The sequence below is a fragment of the Amblyraja radiata genome, chromosome 5 (genome assembly GCF_010909765.2).
Source record: "Amblyraja radiata isolate CabotCenter1 chromosome 5, sAmbRad1.1.pri, whole genome shotgun sequence".
Classification (NCBI taxonomy): domain Eukaryota; kingdom Metazoa; phylum Chordata; class Chondrichthyes; order Rajiformes; family Rajidae; genus Amblyraja; species Amblyraja radiata.
The window spans coordinates 22,043,553-22,063,098 of NC_045960.1; the positions used below are offsets into that span (position 1 = coordinate 22,043,553).

At 46.2% G+C, this 19,546-nt stretch overlaps 1 protein-coding gene across 1 annotated transcript in view; it reads left to right on the forward strand.

Moving 5' to 3' along the window:
* Positions 1 to 19,546, forward strand: part of LOC116973727 (dynein heavy chain 8, axonemal-like) — a 622,328-nt gene that overhangs the window by 548,849 nt on the left and 53,933 nt on the right. The window contains 3 exon segments of the mRNA XM_033022036.1: positions 3,124 to 3,279; positions 11,885 to 12,040; positions 18,313 to 18,495. Coding sequence (XP_032877927.1) covers positions 3,124 to 3,279; positions 11,885 to 12,040; positions 18,313 to 18,495 — 495 coding nt within the window.

Below are 19,546 nucleotides of genomic sequence, written 5' to 3' on the forward strand. Positions count from 1 at the left end.
AACCTGGATTTCACTCAATTCCTCCAACTCCTTTGACCCGCGGTCCCCTGCTATTTCCGGCAGATTATTTATGTCTTCCTTAGTGAAGACGGAACCAAAGTAGTTATTCAATTGGTCCGCCATATCCTTGTTCCCCATGATCAACTCACCTGTTTCTGACTGCAAGGGACCTACATTTGTTTTAACTAATCTCTTTCTTTTCACATATCTATAAAAACTTTTGCAGTCAGTTTTTATGTTCCCTGCCAGTTTTCTTTCATAATCTATTTTTCCTTTCCTAATTAAGCCCTTTGTCCTCCGCTGCTGGTCTCTGAATTTCTCCCAGTCCTCCGGTATGCTGCTTTTTCTGGCTAATTTGTACGCATCATCCTTCGCTTTGATACTATCCCTGATTTCCCTTGTTATCCACGGATGCACTACCTTCCCTGATTTATTCTTTTGCCAAACTGGGATGAACAATTTTTGTAGTTCATCCATGCAGTCTTTAAATGTCTTCCATTGCATATCCACCGTCAACCCTTTTAGAATTAATTGCCAGTCAATCTTGGCCAATTCACGTCTCATACCCTCAAAGTTACCTTTCTTTAAGTTCAGAACCATTGTTTCTGAATTAACAATGTCACTCTCCATCCTAATGAAGAACTCAACCATATTATGGTCACTCTTGCCCAAGGGGGCACGTACAACAAGCCTGCTAACTAACCCTTCCTCATTACTCAATACCCAGTCTAAAATAGCCTGCTCTCTCGTTCGTTCCTCTACATGTTTTTTAAACCTTAATAACTTTTTTAATATACCATAGATCGGAACAAAACGTGTTGCACTTGCAGCACAGGAGAATGGTGAGTAAGGTGGCGAACAATCGTAGCGCTTTCGTGTACCGTTTTTGCACAAATAGAAAAACCACGCAGACTGGAAGAGCATAAGATCAGAGTTTTAGTTGTATACTAGACCAAATGCAGACCCATTTGTTCTACTCCCCCAACGCACCCGTTCCCTACCCGTAGCCCCCACGGGAGGCGTGGTCCTCCAACTCAAGCCGTTCCCGAACGTATGATTCCTGCACTTCCCTTATCTCCCTCAGCAGTGCTCTTAAAATAAAATTCCAATTGCACTTGCCCTGCATGTTGCAATAGCAATTCACCCTCCCCCTGCTAGTCTATCCATTGTGACGTCATCAGTTGAAGATGCCATTGTGACGTCATCAGTTGAAGCTGGTCGGTTTGAAATTCAAGGTATTTTGATTTTTTTAACTTTAATCAGTAATATGTCGAGAAATAAAGCATTAAATGTTCAGTGAAATGTTCAGTGAAAGTGATCTCTGCCTAAGAAAAATGTGAATCAGAATATGTAAAAATCTTGTATAGGTTGGTATTTTTCAAACTTTAATCACGAATAACGTGTCAAATATAGGATGAAATCTTCTTTGAGGCTGATCTCTGCTAGCTGAGCCATTGTGACGTCATCAGTTGAAGCTGGTGATTTTAATTTTAAAGTCTTTTGACTTTTTTACACTTTTAATCAGTAATGTCGAGAATAAGTCGAGCAATAAAGCATAACATTTTCAGATAAGGTGAGCGGGGATGGGCAGAAGGAACTGAGGTGGCGGACGGTTCCGCTGTCCGGCCCGGCGGCCGCTCACAGCCCTCCCCCCCCCCCCCCCCCCCCCCCCCTCCGGGAAATACGGTATTTAAAAACATAAAGCACCAAGAAATGTACTTACCACATTATTGGTACACGAACTCCATTCTTCACTCTTTGCTTCCTAAGATACTCTTCAGATAATGGCAATCCATATTTGAAAAACCCGCCAAGAAACTAGCGCTGCACATGCGCAGTATGCTGCTGCACCTGCGCAGTACAGCAAAGGCAGAATTTCAGCTGCCTTCAGCCCTGCTTGTCATTGACGGCTTGAAGCAGCGCTGACGGCACGTGGGCTGCACAGACCTTCGCGTGTTGCAAGTGCTGCGGATGAAAGGCACGGAGAATTATGCCTACCTAAGAGATCGATCTCTTAGATAGGCATAATTCTCCCATGCCTTTACTATTTATATTTAGTAATTACCATTTTATACTTTTAGTCAGTGTAGGCAGTGCCTACCTTGCCTACCCTGACGGCACGTGCCTGGTGTATATATATATATATGTATGTGTATATATATATGTGTGTATGTATAGATGTGTATATGTGTATATATATGTGTGTGTGTGTGTGTGTGTGTGTGTGTGTATATATGTGTATATATGTTTATGTATATATATATATGTGTGTATATATGTTTATGTATATATATATGTGTGTATATATGTTTATGTATATATATGTGTGTATATATGTTTATGTATATATATATATGTGTGTATATATGTTTATGTATATCTCTCTCTGTGTGTGTCATCTCTGTTTCTGTCTCTCTCCTCTGTGTGTCTCTCTGTTTCTGTCCCGTCTGTGTGTCTCTCTTTTATTGTCTCTCGCTCTCTCTGTGGGTCTCTCTCTCTCTCTGGTGTCTCTCTCTGTCTCTCTCTCTGTTGTGTGTGTCTCTCTGTGTGTCTCTCTGTTCTCTCTCTGTGTGTGCGTGTGTGTATGTATGTATATGTGTATATATGTATGTATATGTGTATACATGTATGTATATATATATGTGTGTGTGTGTGTATAATACCATTATACCTTCATTTATAGATACTATTTCACTGTTACCTAAGCGTTGTTTGTTTTTATCAGAAATGTTTATCTTCAGATGCAAGTATAAATTTTATTGTATAAAAGTACAATATTTGATTCTTTAAACTTTCATGATCTCTTACAAATATTAAATTCCTAAAAGTGTCATAATACCTTGCAGATTCAATTTTCTAAATATTTAAATAAGATACTAAAGACTGTAGTTTTGGAATCTGTTGCCTACATTTGTGCATTTGAACAATTTATGATGACCATTGAGCTGCTCTACATGTTTCAGCAGTTCCGTGCCCTTTTGGCGTTATGGGTGAAACGTAAAGCTTAAGATGGGTCTTGCCTTATACAGAATAGATAGGTGCAATGTGGAGAGAAGTGTCTAAGTGAGGTGTTAAGATTAATATTTCATGCCCTTAATGGCGTCTTTGCTTTTACTTCTTTAGATCAGTGAGTGGAACCTACAGGGATTACCAAGCGATGACTTGTCAGTTCAGAATGGCATTATTGTCACCAAAGCAGCCAGATATCCACTTCTCATTGACCCTCAGACACAGGGTAAAACTTGGATTAAAAAGAAGGAGAAAAATACTGATTTACAGGTAGGAATACACAAACTTGTTCAGTATGCATAATTTTAGCCAGGTGTTCAAAAGTTGACAAAGAATAGGTCCTCAGACAATATATTCTCTTCCTGGTCATTCAGGAACCTGGATGACATCCCCTAACTGATGTGAGGTTTTCTTGGCATTAGATTCAGATTCAGATTCAACTTTAATTGTCATTGTCAGTGTACAGTACAGAGACAACAAAATGCAGTTAGCATCTCCCTGGAAGAGCGACATAGAATATGATTTCAATAAATAAATCTATTTACATGCATACAGTCATGGCGTTTTTTCTGTGGGAGGTATGTCCGGGGGGGGTGGGGGGGGTGATTGGCAGTCACCGAGGTACATTGTTGAGTAGTGTGACAGCCGCAGGGAAGAAGGTGTTCCTGGATCTGCTGGTCCGGCAACGGAGAGACCTGTAGCGCCTCCCGGATGGTAGGAGGGTAAACAGTCCATGGTTGGGGTGTTCGCAGACAACGCTTGCTTTGGACAGACTCAATGGAGGGGAGCGAGGAACCGGTGATGCGTTGGGCAATTTTCACCACCCTCTGCAGTGCTTTCCGGTCGGAGACAGAGCAGTTGCCATACCATACTGTGATATAGTTGGTAAGGATGCTCTCGATGGTGCAGCGGTAGAAATTCACCAGAATCTGAGGAGACAGATGGACCTTCTTTAGTCTCCTCAGGAAGAAAAGACGCTGGTGAGCCTTCTTGACCAGAGTTGAGGTATTGTGGGTCCAAGCAAGGTCATCGGAGATGTTGACCCCCAGGAAGCTGGAAACACGTTCCACCTCCGTCCCGTTGATGTGGATGGGGGTGTGCATGCCGCCCCTAGACTTCCTGAAGTCTACAATGAGCTCCTTGGTCTTCTTGGAGTTAAGGGCCAGGTTGTTGGACCTCCTCCCTATAGGCCGACTCATCATTGTTGCTGATGAGGCCAATCACCGTTGTATCATATGCCTACTTGATGATGGTGTTAGTACCATGTACAGGTGTGCAGTCGTAGGTGAAGAGGGAGTAGAGGAGGGGGCTCAGCACACAGCCCTGTGGAACGCCGGTGTTTAGGGTGAGGGTTGAAGAGGTGTGCTTGTCTAACCTAACAGACTGGGGTCTGTTGGTTAGAAAGTCCAGTATCCAGTTGCAGAGGGAGGGGTCGATGCCCAGGTTACCAAGTTTGATGATCAGTTTAGAGGGTATAATGGTGTTGAATGCTGAGCTGTGATCGATGAACAGCATTCTTATGTAAGTGTCTCTGTTGTCGAGGTGGGAGAGGGCGGAGTGAAGTGCCGTTGAGATGGCATCCTCCGTACTCCTGTTCTTGCGGTAGGCAAATTGATAGGGATCCAATGTGGGGGGTAGGCAGCCTTTGAGGTGTGCCAGGACCAGCCTCTCGAAGCACTTGGTGATGATGGGAGTAAGTGCAACTGGGCGAAAGTCGTTGAGGCTTGCCGCAGTGGAGTGTTTTGGCACCGGCTCGATGGAGGTGGTTTTAAGGCACGTGGGGACAACTGCTTGGGCAAGTGACAGGTTGAAGATGTCAGTCCAGACGTCTGTCAGCTGCGCAGCACAGGCCCTGAGGACGCGCCCGGGGATGCCATTAACCCCTATGTATCTGATTACTTGCTCGCACAAGGCTATTATTATAATGCAATCTGTACATACATAACTAAAATGCTCATCTTGTTATCTTCCGGTTTGCATTGTTTTTACATTTGTGCACTACGATTTTTTTGCCACCTTACTCACCGTTGTCCTGTGCCTGAAATACACCAAGTTTTGTTCCGATCGGTGGTATATTTTAAATGTTATTAAGGTTTAAAAATCTTTAAAACCGCGCATGCGCAGATGGGTCTCCTGTCAGCCACTGCTGGGACGGCGACGCCCCTTCCTGCACCATCGTCACACTGATTGGCCACCTCCACTGTCAGTCACCCACCTTCATGCCAACGTGACCCGCCTGCCTGCCAGCGCGGCCTGCCACCCTGCCGGCACCCACCTTCCTGCGACCTTCCTGCCGGGGGATCCCAAAGCCTGGGCACTGAGCCTGGCTCTGAGGGCACACAAGAAGGGAGAGGAGCGGCAACCTCGAGATCCTGAGGAGGTGAGGCGGGAGAGTGGGGGAATTGAGGGAGAGGAGGAGGTAGGGAGAGAGAGGGAGGGGAAAGTGGGGGATGTGAGGAGGGACAGTGGGGGAGAGGGGGGTAGAAAGAGGAGAGGAGTTTTGGAGGGATAGAGGGAGGGAGTGAGTGACTGAGTGTAGAGGAAAGCAGAGGTGCGGGAGGGTAGGAGGAGAGGGGAAAAAAGAAGGATGAGGTGAGGAGGGAGAGTGGAGGAGGTGGGGGAATAGAGGGAGAGGAGGGCAGTGGAGGAGGTGAGGGTGGATAGTGAGGGGGGTAGGGGGAAGTGAGGAATGGGGGATAGAGGGGGTAGGGAGGGGAGAGGAGTTATGGAGGGAGGGAGTGAGTGAGGGTAGGGGAGAGGTGAGGTGAGGGAGGGAGGGATTGGGGAGGCGAGGAGGAGAGGGGAAAGAAGAGGGAAGATGAAGAGGATGGGGATGGAGTGCTGGGGGATGTGGGGAAATGAGCTGTGCCTGCACAGTTGGGGGCTATGGGTGAGTGGTGGAATATTGCGTTGGGGGAATGGATTACGTTGGGGGACCAGGCCTCCCATGTGACAGGCCTCCCATGTCCCACTTAGTCTAGTAATCATCATATCATATCATTCATATACTTATTAAAACTGTGTGTGTGTGTGTCATTTCGAATTTGAAACGCATCTCCTTGAAAACCAGACACCGAAACGGGGAAATGTTTACATATTTCAGTAGAGATTTACCTTATGATTTCAGAAATCCACTCCTTTGTAAATTTGATTAATTTTTTTCCGACTTTTTAATTAAAATTGTTGACCAATCTGGCGTTTTTTCCACATCTAACCGCGACCCAGCTGCTGACATTACAATAACGGTGACATTTTTACATGTTCTGGTAGAAACTTACCTTATGATTTCAAAAAATCCACTCCTCTGTGAATTTGGTTAATTATTTCCCGAGTTTTTCACTAATATTTATCACCAAACTGACATTTTTTAAAAAATATAACTGCTGCCCAGCTGCTGACCTCACAATGCCTTTGCTCGTGGGCCACCTCGCTCGTGGCCCAGCCCCCCCCCCCCCCCCGCTCTGTAATAAAGCAGCTGCTGTCAATGCACACACCCTCCCCCCCCCGTTCTTCAAAATGCGCAGAAAGAACGAGCAAGTTCTGCAGATCCCGAGGTCTCGGCGTTCACCGGCACTCACCCGCTGAAGAACTTTCTCCTCGAGGCCGGCACGGCTTGTGAAGTCACGCCCCTCCCACTCCCTCCAGCTGCTAACTGCTCCGGGCTTCCAGAAATCACGCCCCTCCCTGTTCTCTCTCTCTCCGCTTTTTGCAGCCCACTCACTCGCCCGGCTCCCCTCCACCTCCCCCCCCTCCTCTTCTCACCTCCTCCCCTCTCCTCCCTCCCTCTTCCCTCTCCACTCTACCCCCTCTCTCCCCACCTTCCTCCGTCCCCTCTCCCCCCTCCCTCCCACCTCTACCCCCTCTCTCCCCCCTCCTTTCTCTCTCTCTCCCTCCCCCCTCTGTCCCCCCTCCCCTCTACCCCACCCCACACTCCCCCTACCCCCTCCACCTCTCCCCCTCCTCCTCTCCCCCTTTTCCCCTTCTCCTCCTCTCCCCCCCTCTCCTCCCTCCCCCCTCCACCTCACCACCCTCCTCTTCTCTTCCCCCTCCCCCTCCCCTCTCCTCATTCCCCCTCCCCTCTCCTCCCTCCCCCTCTCTCACCCCCTCCTCTCTCTCCCCCACTCCTCTCTCTCCCTCCCCCCCACTCTCTCTCTCCCCCTCCCCTCTCTCCCCCACCTCTCTTCCCCACCTCTCTTCCCCACCTCTCTTCCCCTCCTCTCTCCCCCTCCTCTCTCATCCTCCTCTCTCCCCCCTTCTCTCCCCCCTCCTCCCCCCCCTGCTTTCCCCCCCTGCTCTCTCCCCCCTGCTCTCTCTCCCCCTGCTCTCTCTCCCCCTCTATCTCCCTCGCCCCCCTCCCCCGCTATCCCCTCCCCCTCTCCCCTCCGCCCCTCCCCACTCTCCCCCCTTTCCCCCTCCCCTCCCCGCCTCCTCCCCCTCTCCCCTCCCGCTCCCTCCCTACCCTCGCCCCCTACCCCCCCTCACTGCACTCTCCCCCCCTCCCTCCCCTCCCCCACTCCACTCCCCCTCCCCTCCCCTACTCCCCTCTCCCCCCAATCACCCCTCCTCCCCCCGGTGTGTGTGGGGAGTGGTTAGTGTGTGTGTGAGACGCCGCAGCCACCCCCCCCCCCCCCCCCCCCCGCATCCCCCTTGGTCCAGTACTTATTAAAACTCTGTGTGTGTGGGTGTGGGTGTCATTTTGCCTTTGAAATGGATCTCCTCGAAAATCAGACGCCGAAACGGGGACGTTTTTACATATTTCAGTAGTGATTTACCTTAACATTTTAGAAATCCTCTCCTGTAAATTTGGTCAATTATTTCCCGATATTTTCACTAAAATTGTTCAGCAAACTGACTGTTTTTTTTTAAAATATCGCCGCTGGCCAGCTGCTGACGTCACAATGCCTTTGTTGCTCGCCACCAGCTGCGCAGACTTTCAATGCGCAGCCAGTTACGCTGCCCACTCCCCGCTCCCTTCCTCCTCTCCCCCTCCTCCTCCTCTTTCCCCAACCTCTTTCCCCACGACCACTCGTCCCCCCCCCCCCCCCCCCTTACTCTGGCCCTGAAGCCTGAATCCTGCAGCCGTCAGCCGCCTACGGGAGCGTTTGGATGTCCCTTTCCTTCCACCTCCGGAGTCTCAATTGAGGCCGCTGAAGTCGTTTGGTTGATGCGTGCCCCGCTGCCCGCTCGCTTCCTCCTCTCCCCCCTCCTCCTTCTCTCCCCCACCTCGTCCTCTCCCCACCCCCCCTTCTCTTCTCCCCCCCTTCTCCTCTTCCCGCTCCCTTCCTCCTCTCCCCCTCCTCCTCCTCTTCCCCCCACCTCTTTCCCCCCGACCACTCCCCCACCTCTTTCTCCCGACCACTCCCCCCACCCCCCACCCCTATTCGGGCCCTGAAGCCTGAATACTGCAGCCTGCAGCTGGGAGCCTCCCCCGGCCGCTCCCTCCCGCTGCTAACCGCAGGCGCTGCCAGTCACATTGCTCGCCTTTTAAAAAAAACACGATGTCTTCTTTCAGGGAGGGAGCGAGTGATTATTGCATTCAAGAACCAGCCCTCACCTCTGACAACGCGCCCCCCAACCCCTCAAACTCCCCTCCTCCCTCTCACCCCCGCTCCCTCTCTGCCCCCTCATGCTCCCTCTACCCCCCTCCTCCCCCTTCCTATCCCCCACACCCCCCTCCTCTCCCACCCCTCCCCCCCTCTCTCTCCACCCACTCCCATTCTCCCTCTCCACCTCCCTCCCCCCTACCCCTCTCACCCCCCCACCCCTCTCCCCCTCCTTCCCCACTCTTTAAACCCTAGTTAACACAATTTGCTAAAATTATGGTTGCTTCCAGTAAACTGCTGTTTTCTGAAAGTATCATCAGGCGGAGACAGATTATTGAACATAGTGAAGCTGATGTGCTGAAGTATGTTTTTTGCTATCTAAGGAATATTGTAGGAAAAGCAAACAGATGAACTTAGAACCTGGATCAGTACATGAAACTATGAGTCGTGGCCATTACAGTTACAAGAGGGACAGGATGGCAGTTTTCAATGTTTCAAATATGATAGAAAGGGCTGTAGAAGAGGGGAAGGGATTGCATTACTAATCAGGGAGAATATTACATCTACACTTAGAAGACATACTCTTTCATCCATTAAACCAATGGGCAGAGCTCAAAAATAAGAAAGATGCCATCACTCTGATGGGATTATACTCTAGGCCCCCCAATAGTAACAGTACATAGAAGAACAGCTATATCAGCAGATTATCGAAATAAGTAAAAGCAACAGTAATGTCTTAGTGGGTGATTTTTAATTCTCTAATATTGACTGGAACTTCATCAGTGCAATAGACTTGGACAGAACAGAATTTGTTAGGTCCATCCAAGAGATTTTCTTGAAAGAGTATGCATAGTCCAATTGGAGAGCATTTGGACCTTGTGTTGGTAAATGAGCCTAACCAGATGACTGGTGCTTCAATTGGAGAGCATTTTGCAACAATGATCACAATTGCTTAAGTTTTAAAATAGGTATGAATAAGATAAGTCTGGACTTTAGGGGAAAGTTCTAAATGGGGGAGAGGAAATTGCAACATTATGAGGCAAGAGCTGAGGAGAGTAAATTGGGAGCAGATGTCATTGGGTAAGTGCACATCTGACATGTTGTTTAAAGAGCAACTGATCAGGGTTCAGGTTCAGCATGTTCCAATAAGGTGGAGGATCAAGGGGATGGCAAGGTTAAGGGAACCTTGGATAATGAGGGAGGTTGTAAATTTGGTCAAAGAGAAAAAGGAAGCAAATTTTGGAAATAAATTCGATAGATAGGGTAGACAGCTCAAACCATTTTCCCATGGTGGAAATGTCCCATACTAGAGGGCAACGCTGTAAGGTGAAAGAAGGATAATGTGATGGTGCTGTGCAGGGCAAATCTTTTACACAGAAAGTGGTGGTGGCCTAAAATACATTGTCAGAGGTGGTTGCGGAGGCAGATACAATAGTCGCGTTTAAGAGGCTTTTAGGCACATGGAAGTGCAGACAATAGAGGGATGTGGATCATGTACAGGATGATAAGATTGTTTTAACTTGGCATCATGTTCAGCACAAACATTGTAGGCCAACAGGGCCCATTCCTGTGCTGTACTCTTCTAAGTTCTATGTTATTTTAATATTTTATTTTTTGTATTTAATGGGGTTTTGTTCATTTTATTTTTCATTCTTACGATGTTTAAAACAATGTTAATCATTTTAAATATCTGTAAAGGCTGGCAGGACTTGACTCTATGCTACCTGAGGCTAGTCACGGCTGAGGTCTCAGGGAATATTGGAGTCATTCAGAACATAAACAGGCTCTTCAGCCCACCATATCCATGCTGACCTTTTTATCCATCCATACTAAATCCATTTACCCAGATTAGCGCCATATCCTTCCATGCTTTGACTATTTATGTGTATGTCTAACTTGCTCTTAAACATAATAATTGCATCTGACTCCACCACCTCCTCGGGCACCATGTTGGGGATATCAATCATTCTTTGTAAAAAAAACATATCCTTCAGATCCCATGTTAAGCTCCTTCCTCTCACCATAAATCTATGCTGTTTTATTTTTTGATACCACTACTATGGAAAAGGATTTTGAATATGTCCCATCTATTCCTCTCATAATCTTATATATTAATTCACACCTTCAGCCTCATTCACACTGAAAAATAAATCTAGCCTTTCCAATCTTTCCCCCATAATAAAGTCCTCCAATTCAAAAAACATCCAGTTGTTCGCTATCACATTCTTCCTTTAGTGTGGTAATCAGAACTGCACACAATATTCCAAGAGTAACATCCCAACTTTCAGATTCTATGCACTGACTGACTAATGCCAGGAAACTTTCTTCACCACCCTAATGACTGGTTTGCCATTTTCAGTGAACTATGGATATGGACCCCAAGGTCATCAACATTCTTTTCAGCCTTACGCTTGGCTGTATATGATCTACCGCATTTTGACAGAGGGGTAGGGGGAAGGGGGTGGAGGGAGAGAGGGAAGGGGGTGGGGTAGAGAGGGAAGGGGGGTGGGGGAGAGAGGGATGGGGGTGGGAGGAGGAGGGGGAGGAGAGGGAGAGGGGTGAGGAGAGGGAGATGGAGAGGGGTGGGGGAAGGGAGGGGGAGAGAGGTGTGGGGGAGGGGGGAGATGGGGTACCACCATGAGGTACCATCTCCAGTTTAAATTCCATTTGGAATATTTTGGAGGACCAAGAAACCAAGAACCAAGAACCAACCAACCAAGACTTCCCAAATTTCATCAGCTTGCACTTGTTGGGATTAAATTCCACCTGCATACGCTCCATCTAACTTTCCATCTGATTTATATCTGCTGTAGCCATTGATACTTTCTCACTGGTCACAACACCAATTTCGATGTGATCTGCAAATTTGTCAATCATACCTCCTATATCCAGATCCTCACGCTACCCCGCCAGATGTTTCCTGGGTCTGAATAGTCAGTCTGTTCAGCCCCTTTCATCTAACACAGGTAAATGCAGATGCGAAGGAACCTCAGTGTGGGCAGTGAACAGAATCCAGTGAACAGAATTGGACTATTTGTCCAATATAATCCTGCAATGCAGTTTTAACCTATTTTAAATAGCAGTACACATTTTCAGACCTGATGGGAAGGCAGAGGCATTATCATCATTCTATCTACTGAAAATATAACATTATCAGCCGTCATAGATAACTGGTTGTATAAAATTGGAATTATCAAGTTGCTCCTTGGCCTAATCCAGGAATTTTTGCCTGATATTGTTGAATCTTTCTGTAACAGGACCCTATGATCCATTCTCGACACAGCTTATCTGTATTGTTTGAGTTCTAAGGACTAATTTATTTTGTTCCACAGGTAACGTCCCTTAATCACAAGTATTTTCGTAATCACCTTGAAGACGCTTTGTCACTCGGACGCCCTCTGTTATTAGAAGATGTGGGGGAAGAGTTGGACCCTGCACTGGATAATGTGTTGGAGAAGAACTTCATCAAAAGTGGGACCACATACAAGGTGAACTATTATTGTAGAAATATGTAACTACCTTTAGAAATATCAAATCAGTTTTAATGGTTATTAAGAATATATGTTTCATCATAAAATGTTCAAATCTTGCATTCAAAGCAAAGAATGCATTCCTTAATGTAATTTGAGTCACAAAGTTCAAGGGAGATGATTTTTTTTGGGATGAGAATTTTAAAAAAAAATTTGAGTCAGCAAATTACGGGATTCTGCAGCGTCATACAACGTGGACTATAGAGTCATACAGCGTGGAAACAAGCCCTTCAGCCCAACCTGCCCACACCGGCCAACATGTCCCAGCTACTCTAGACCCACCTCCTTGCATTTGGCCCATATCCCTCCAAACCTGTCTTATCCATGTACCTGTCTAACTGTTTCTTAAATTTTGAGATAGTCCCTGCTTCAACTACCTCCTCTGGCAGCTCACTCCATACACCCACCACCCTTTGTGTGAAAAAGGTACCCTGGCTCCCAATTAAATTACTTCCCCTTCACCTTAAACCTATGTCCTCTGGTCCCTCAATTCACCTACCCTGGGCAAAATCATCTGTGCATCAACCCGATCTATTCCTCTCATGATTTTATATCACCCATGATCTTCCTGCACTCCCAGCCTACTCAACATCTCCCTTTAGCTCAGACCCTCAAGTCCTGGCAACATCCTCATAAATCTTCTCTATACCCTTTCCAGTTTGACAGCACCTTTTTTTCTATAACATGGTACCCAGAAATGAACACAATGCTCTAAATGGGGCCTCACCAACAACTTGTATAACTGTAACATGACCTCCCAACTTCAATACTCAATACTCCGACTGATGAAGACCAATGCACCAAAAACAATGTGCCACCCTATCTACATGTGACTTCAACATCAAGGAACCATGCACCTGCACTCCTAGATCCCTCTACTCTATAACACTCCCCAGAGCCCTACCATTCAATGTGTAGGTCCTGCCCATGTTAGACTTCCCAAAATGCAACACCTCACATTTCTCTGTATTAAATTCCATCAACCATTCCTCAGCCCGGGTAGCCAATTGATCAAGATCCTGCTGCAATATTTTACAACCATCTTCACTGTCTGCAAAACCACCCACTCTTGAATAATCCGCAAACTTGCTAATCTTGCTACGTATGTTCTCATCCAAAATATTGATTACATGCATAAGCTGGACAATCAAGAATCCAACTCAATTTAATTTGCTTTTTGGATGAATTTCTACTGATTCTGGCAACATCTCTATTAATCTACGGATTGAAGCTGATCCATAACATAAATGCATCAATCCTGTGTAATTTCAAAGAGTAGTGGTGTTGTAGTGTTATTCTGATTGGAGGTCTGTGACTAGTGATGTTCCACAGGGATCAGTGCAGGGACCTTTATTGTTTGTATTAGACGACACAAGTATTGACAGAGTTGTGGATAATGAGGAAGGCTGACAATAGACTATAGGTGCAGGAGTAGGCCATTCAGCCCTTCTAGCCAGCACCGTAATTCAGTGTGATCATGGCTGATCACCACAATTAGTACCCTGTTCCTGCCTTCGCTCCATATCCCTTAACTCCACTATCCCTAAGAGCTCTATCCAACTCTCTCTTGAAAGCATCCATAGAACCAGCCTCCACCGCCCTCTGAGGCAGAGAATTCCACACACTCACAACTCTCTGTGTGAAAAAGTTTTTCTTTATCTCCGTTCTAAATGGCTTACCACTTATACTTAAACTATGGCCCCTGGTTCTGGACTCCCCCAACATTGGGAACATGTTTCCTGCCTCTAGCGTGTCCAAACCCTTAATAATTGTATATGTTTCAATAAGACATCCTCTCATCATTCTAAATTCCAGAGTATACAAGCCCAGTTGCTCCAATCTATCAACATATGACAGTCCCGCCATCCCGAGAATTAACCTCGTGAACGTACGCTGTCAATAGCAAGAATGTCCTTCCTCAAATTTGGAGACCAAAACTGCACACATTACTCCAGGTGTGGTCTCACTAGGGCCCTATACAACTGCAGGAGTACCTCCCTGCTTCTATACTCAACTCCTCATGTTATGAAGGCCAACATGCTATTCGCTTTCTTCACTGCCTGCTGTACCTGCATGCTTACCTTCAGTGACTGATGAACAAGGACTCCCAGATCCTGTTGTATTTCCCCTTTTCCCAACTTGACACCATTTAAATAATAATCTGCCCTTCTGTTTTTGCCACCAAAGTGGATAACCTCACATTTATCCACATTAAACTGTATCTGTTGTGCATCTGCCAACTCACCCAACCTGTCCAAGTCACCCTGCATCCTCATAGCATCCTCATCACAGTTCACACTGCCTCCCAGCTTTGGGTCATCTGCAAATTTGCTAATGTTACTTTTAATCTCTTCATCCAAATCATTAATGTATATTGTAAATAGCTGCGCTCCCAGCACCGAGCCTTGCGGTACCCCACTAGTCACTGCCTGCCATTCTGAAAGGGACCCGTTATTTCCTACCCTTTGTTTCCTGTCTGCTGTACCTGCATGCTTACCTTCAGTGACTGATGAACAAGGACCCCCAGATCCCGTTATACTTCCCCTTTTCCCAACTTGATGTCAATGGATGTCAATGGATACAGCAGGATATAGATCAGTTGGAAATGTGGGCAGAAAAATGGCAGATGGAGTTTAATTTGGACAAGTGTGAGGTGTTGCATTTTGGAAAGTTAGCAACATGTCAGGCTGTCCCAATAGAGAGCAGAATATTGAGGCAATATCCCAGAAGGCATGGCTTCTGGCAAAGAAGAAACTTGCACAAGGTTTTGTATCTTATTATTACCCCATTTGAATGGTGGACCATTACAACCTATCCCTTTGGCAACACTGGCCTCACCCTTTCACAGATATTCCTGCTGTCCTATCCATTCACTCTCCCCACCATCACTGCAACTTAAAACTAACCTGTTTATCCTCTCTCCCTGTTTGAAGAGTCTATGACCTGAAATTGTAACTGGTTAGAGTCATAAAGGAAACAGGCTTTTTGGCCTAACCTGTCCATGTCAACCAAGATGCCCATCTGAGCCAGTCCCATTTGCCTAAACATTTCCTATCCGTGTACCTGCCCAAGTGTCTTTTAAATGCTGCTTTACCTCCACTAGCAGCTAGTTCCATTTACCCATCACCCTTTGAGTGAAAACTTGCCCTTCAGCCTCCTATTAAATCTTGCCTTTCTCACCTTATACCTATGTCCTCTGATTATTGATTCACCGCCTGGGTAAAAGACTCTGCGCATTCACCCTATCTATTCCTTCATGATATTATACCTCCCTATAAGATCACCAATCAGCCTCCTATGCTGTATGGAATAAAGTCCTGGCCTGCCCAGCCTTTCCCTATGGCTCGTGCTCTCTAGTCTTGGTGACATCTTTGTAAATCTCTCTGCACTCTTTTCAGCTTAAAGATCTTCTTCCTATATCGGAATGACTAAAACTGAACACAATACTCCAAATGTGGCCTCATCAATGTCTTATACAACAGTAACATAACACTCCAACGTCTATACTCTGTATAGACACAAAAAGCTGGAGGAACTCAGTGGGACAGGCAGCATCTCTGGAGAGAAGGAATGGGTGACGTTTCGGGTCGAGACCCTTCTTCAGACTATACTCAGTACCTTGACTGATGAAGGGCAATGTACCAAAAGCCTTATTTATCTCCAATCTACCTGTGATGCCACTTTCAGGAAACTGTGTACCTACTCCTAGATCCCTCTGCTCTATAACAATCTCCAATGCCCTACCATTCACTGTGAAGGTCCTATCCTTTTTTGACTTCCCAAATGCAACACCTCGCACTTATCTGCATTAAACTCCATTAGCCATTCCTCAACCCACTTGCCCAGCTGGTCTAGATCCTTTTATAATTTTTGATAACCATCTTCACTGTCATTGAATCCACCTATTTTAGTGTCAACTGCAAATTTACTAATCCTGCCTTGTACATATTCATCCAAATCATTGATACAAATGACAAACAGCAGGGAGACCAGCACCAATTCCTGAGACGCACCAGTAATCACAAGCCTTTAATCCAAAGCATAACTTTCCACCAGCATCCTCTACTTCTTTCCACGAAGCCAGTGCTGTATCCAGTTAGCTAGCGCTCCTTAACCCATGTGTTCTAATCAGGCACGTGCCGTGAGTGATTACTCAGGGTAGGCAGTCAGTTGGCTTTTTAAAAAAATCTAAAACCACGCCTGCGCAGATTGTCCTCCTCTCCGTAAAAATAAAAATAAAGACAGTAACAATTCAATTTGTCCAAGGCTTCCGAGTCTCCTTCATTCTGAATTACTGAATGGATGGGGGGGGGGGTGAAGGGTGACGGCAGGTGGAGAGATGGTGGGAAAAACAGGAGCACACCGGGACAAGTTGAATCAGTTGTCATCTTATTGAATGACAATACTTGTTCAAGGGACCAATTGGGGGGAGAGTTCCTTTCACAGCGTGTGGAGAGTCTGGCCATGGGTCAAGTTGCGGGGAGGGCAGGAGTGTTAAGAAGGAGGGAGTCGGGGATCATGCCAGTAACCCACTCACTCACCGCTGCCGTGGTGCTCCAGGCGCGGAGCCACCGCATTCTGGCCGGGGAGGAAAGCAGCTCGAGTGGCTGCGAGCGGCCGCCGCGACCCAACAGCAGAACTGGCCGCCACTTCAGCGCCTTCTGACGGTCCGCTCACCTCTGGCAGTGCTCTCCGTCTGAACACCTCTCACCTGCCGCTCGTCGACTTCGCTCATGTCAGCCGCTTCCCGCAAATCCTTAAATTCCCACAGCCGAGTAACCTCAATTGGTCCCTTGACCGCGTTGTCGGAATTTAAGGATTTGCGGGAAGCGGCTGACATGAGTGAGGCCGGGAGCGGCAAGAGAGAGGTTTTCAGACGGAGAGCGCTGCCAGAGGTGGGCGGGGGCTGGCAGAAGGGGCTGAGGTGGCAGCCGGTTCCTCTGTCCGCTCCCGGCAGCAGCTCGCAGCCACTTATCCCCCTGGCCACAATGCAGTGGCTCCATGCCCGGAGCGTCGCAAGTGGGTTACTGGCATGACCCCCGACCCCGTCCATCTCAACACTCCTGCCCTCCCCGCAACTTTACCCCTGGCCAGACTCCCCGTATGCTGTGAAAAGAACTCCCCCCACCACGGGAAATACAGTATTTAAAAACATATAGCACCAAGAAATGTACTTACCACATTATCGGTACACGAACTCCATTCTTCGCTTTTTGTTTCCTAAGATACTCTTAAGATAATGGCAATCCATATTTGAAAAACCCGCCAAGAAACTTGTGCTGCACCTGTGCAGTACTGCGAAGGCATAATTTCAGCTGCCTTCAGCCCCGCTTGTCATTGACGGCTTGAAGCAGCGCCGACGGCACGGTGGCTGCACTACCTTCGCGTGTTGCAAGTGCTGCGGATGAAATGCACGGAGAATTATGCCTACCTAAGAGATGGATCTCTTAGATAGGCATAATTCTCCCATGCCTTTACTATTTATATTTAATAATTACCATTTTATAATTTTAGTCAGTGTAGGCAGTGCCTACCTTGCCCACCCTGACGGCACATGCCTGGTTCTAATCCTCCAGAAGAAACTTTATCAAAAGCCTTGCTGAAATCCATAGGGACAGCGTCTGTTTCTTAGCACTTGGCATCCTTCTTCGGTACTTATTCAAATACCTCAATCAAATTTGTAAGACACAATCTCCCACGTGCAAAACCATGCTGACTATCCCAAATCAGCTTTTGTCTATGCAAATGCATATATATCTTTTCCCTCCAAATCCTCTCCAGTAACTTACCACAGATAGTAGGCTCAAGGCTCAATACCTCCCTGGCTTTTCCTTGCAGCCCTTTTTAAGTAGAAACACAACATTAGAGAATCTCCAGTCATCTGGCAGCTCACCAATGTCTAAGGATGATTCATATATCTCAGCCAATGCTCCTGCAATTTCTTTGCTAGCTTCCCACAGAATCCTCAGATATATCTGATCATGGTTTATCTACCTTCATTTGCCTTAGGACGTCTAGAACCTCCTTGATCGTAATATGGATTGTCCTTAAGACATCACCATCAACTGTCCCAAACTCCCTAACCTTCATGTCCTTCTCCTCAGTAAAAGCAGAGCAGAAATACTCATTGAGAACCCTTTCCATGACCTGACTTACTTTCTACATTTTCTTTTCTCATCTGCATTTTTTTTTCATGGTTTAAAACATTTTTAATGCTTGTTTCTCTGCAGGTGAAAGTGGGGGATAAAGAAACAGACATAATGCCTGGATTCTTGTTTTACATCACCACAAAACTTCCAAACCCTGCCTACACACCAGAAATTAGTGCCAAGACATCCATCATTGACTTCACTGTAACCATTAAGGGTCTTGAGAATCAGCTGCTTGGCCGAGTGATCCTTACTGAGAAACAGGTAAACTCAGAACATCTCTGAGCTGAGAACAATATGCATAGTTGGCTGATGTGGTCTGGGTTTGTGAAATCTGGTATAATGCAGTCAAGTTGCCAATACTGTTTGCAACACCCTGACTATCTGAGAAACTGTTATCCTAAACCCATGTTATTGTATAGGTTGTAAAGTAAATCGAGAAGCCCTGGAATTGGAGAAGAGAAGGAAGCATTTCAGCTCATCAAGCCAATCCGGGGTTTCTGCAAGACCATGCAATTAACTCCATTCTCGTGCTTTTTCCATGTAGCAATGCAATTCTTTTCAATCAAATACTGATCCAATTCACTTGACAAACACACAGAGTTACACTGAAGAAGAACATGATTACAAGTAATAGGTATTCTGAACTAGAACATAGCTGAAACCCACAAATACACTGGATCAGAGCATGGTTTAAAAACAAATGTTTGCTTGATTAGAACATGATTAGAATATACAGGTACACGAGACAGAATATGGTTTAAATACACAGAAACACTATTCTACAAGATGTTTTTTTCCCTCATGGAGTGAATTGTAAAATAAAATTGATCATTGAGCACATTTGTAATTTTGAAGTTGCACATTACAGATTACCTGTCATCTGGGTGTAACATGCACACACAGAATGTAGTCTAAAGAACACAAGGATAACATCAATCCTCATGTGATACACTATTAACTCTCCTCTGAAACTGATTGAGTTACATGCACATAATGAATCAGGTATGCTTGTAGAGATAAGCACCAGACTTATTGCTCTTTAAAGATTTCCAATTACTTCTATAACTGTTAGAATGTTAATTGGAGCCTAGCTTGTTCAAGTCAGCACAAAGGAATTTGGATCTTCAAAATGTTTTGAATGCTCTGAAATTTAAAAACTAAAAGTGAGATGTCACTGGTCTCGGGGCCTTATATTGCACCCAGTGTTCTCAACTGTTCCTTTCTATTACATGGAGCGAATTGAATTGGCTAAATGCTGACTTCTGTGATAATAGTGACCTCAGAAGTAGCTATGATAAGTTAGCTGTTTGGC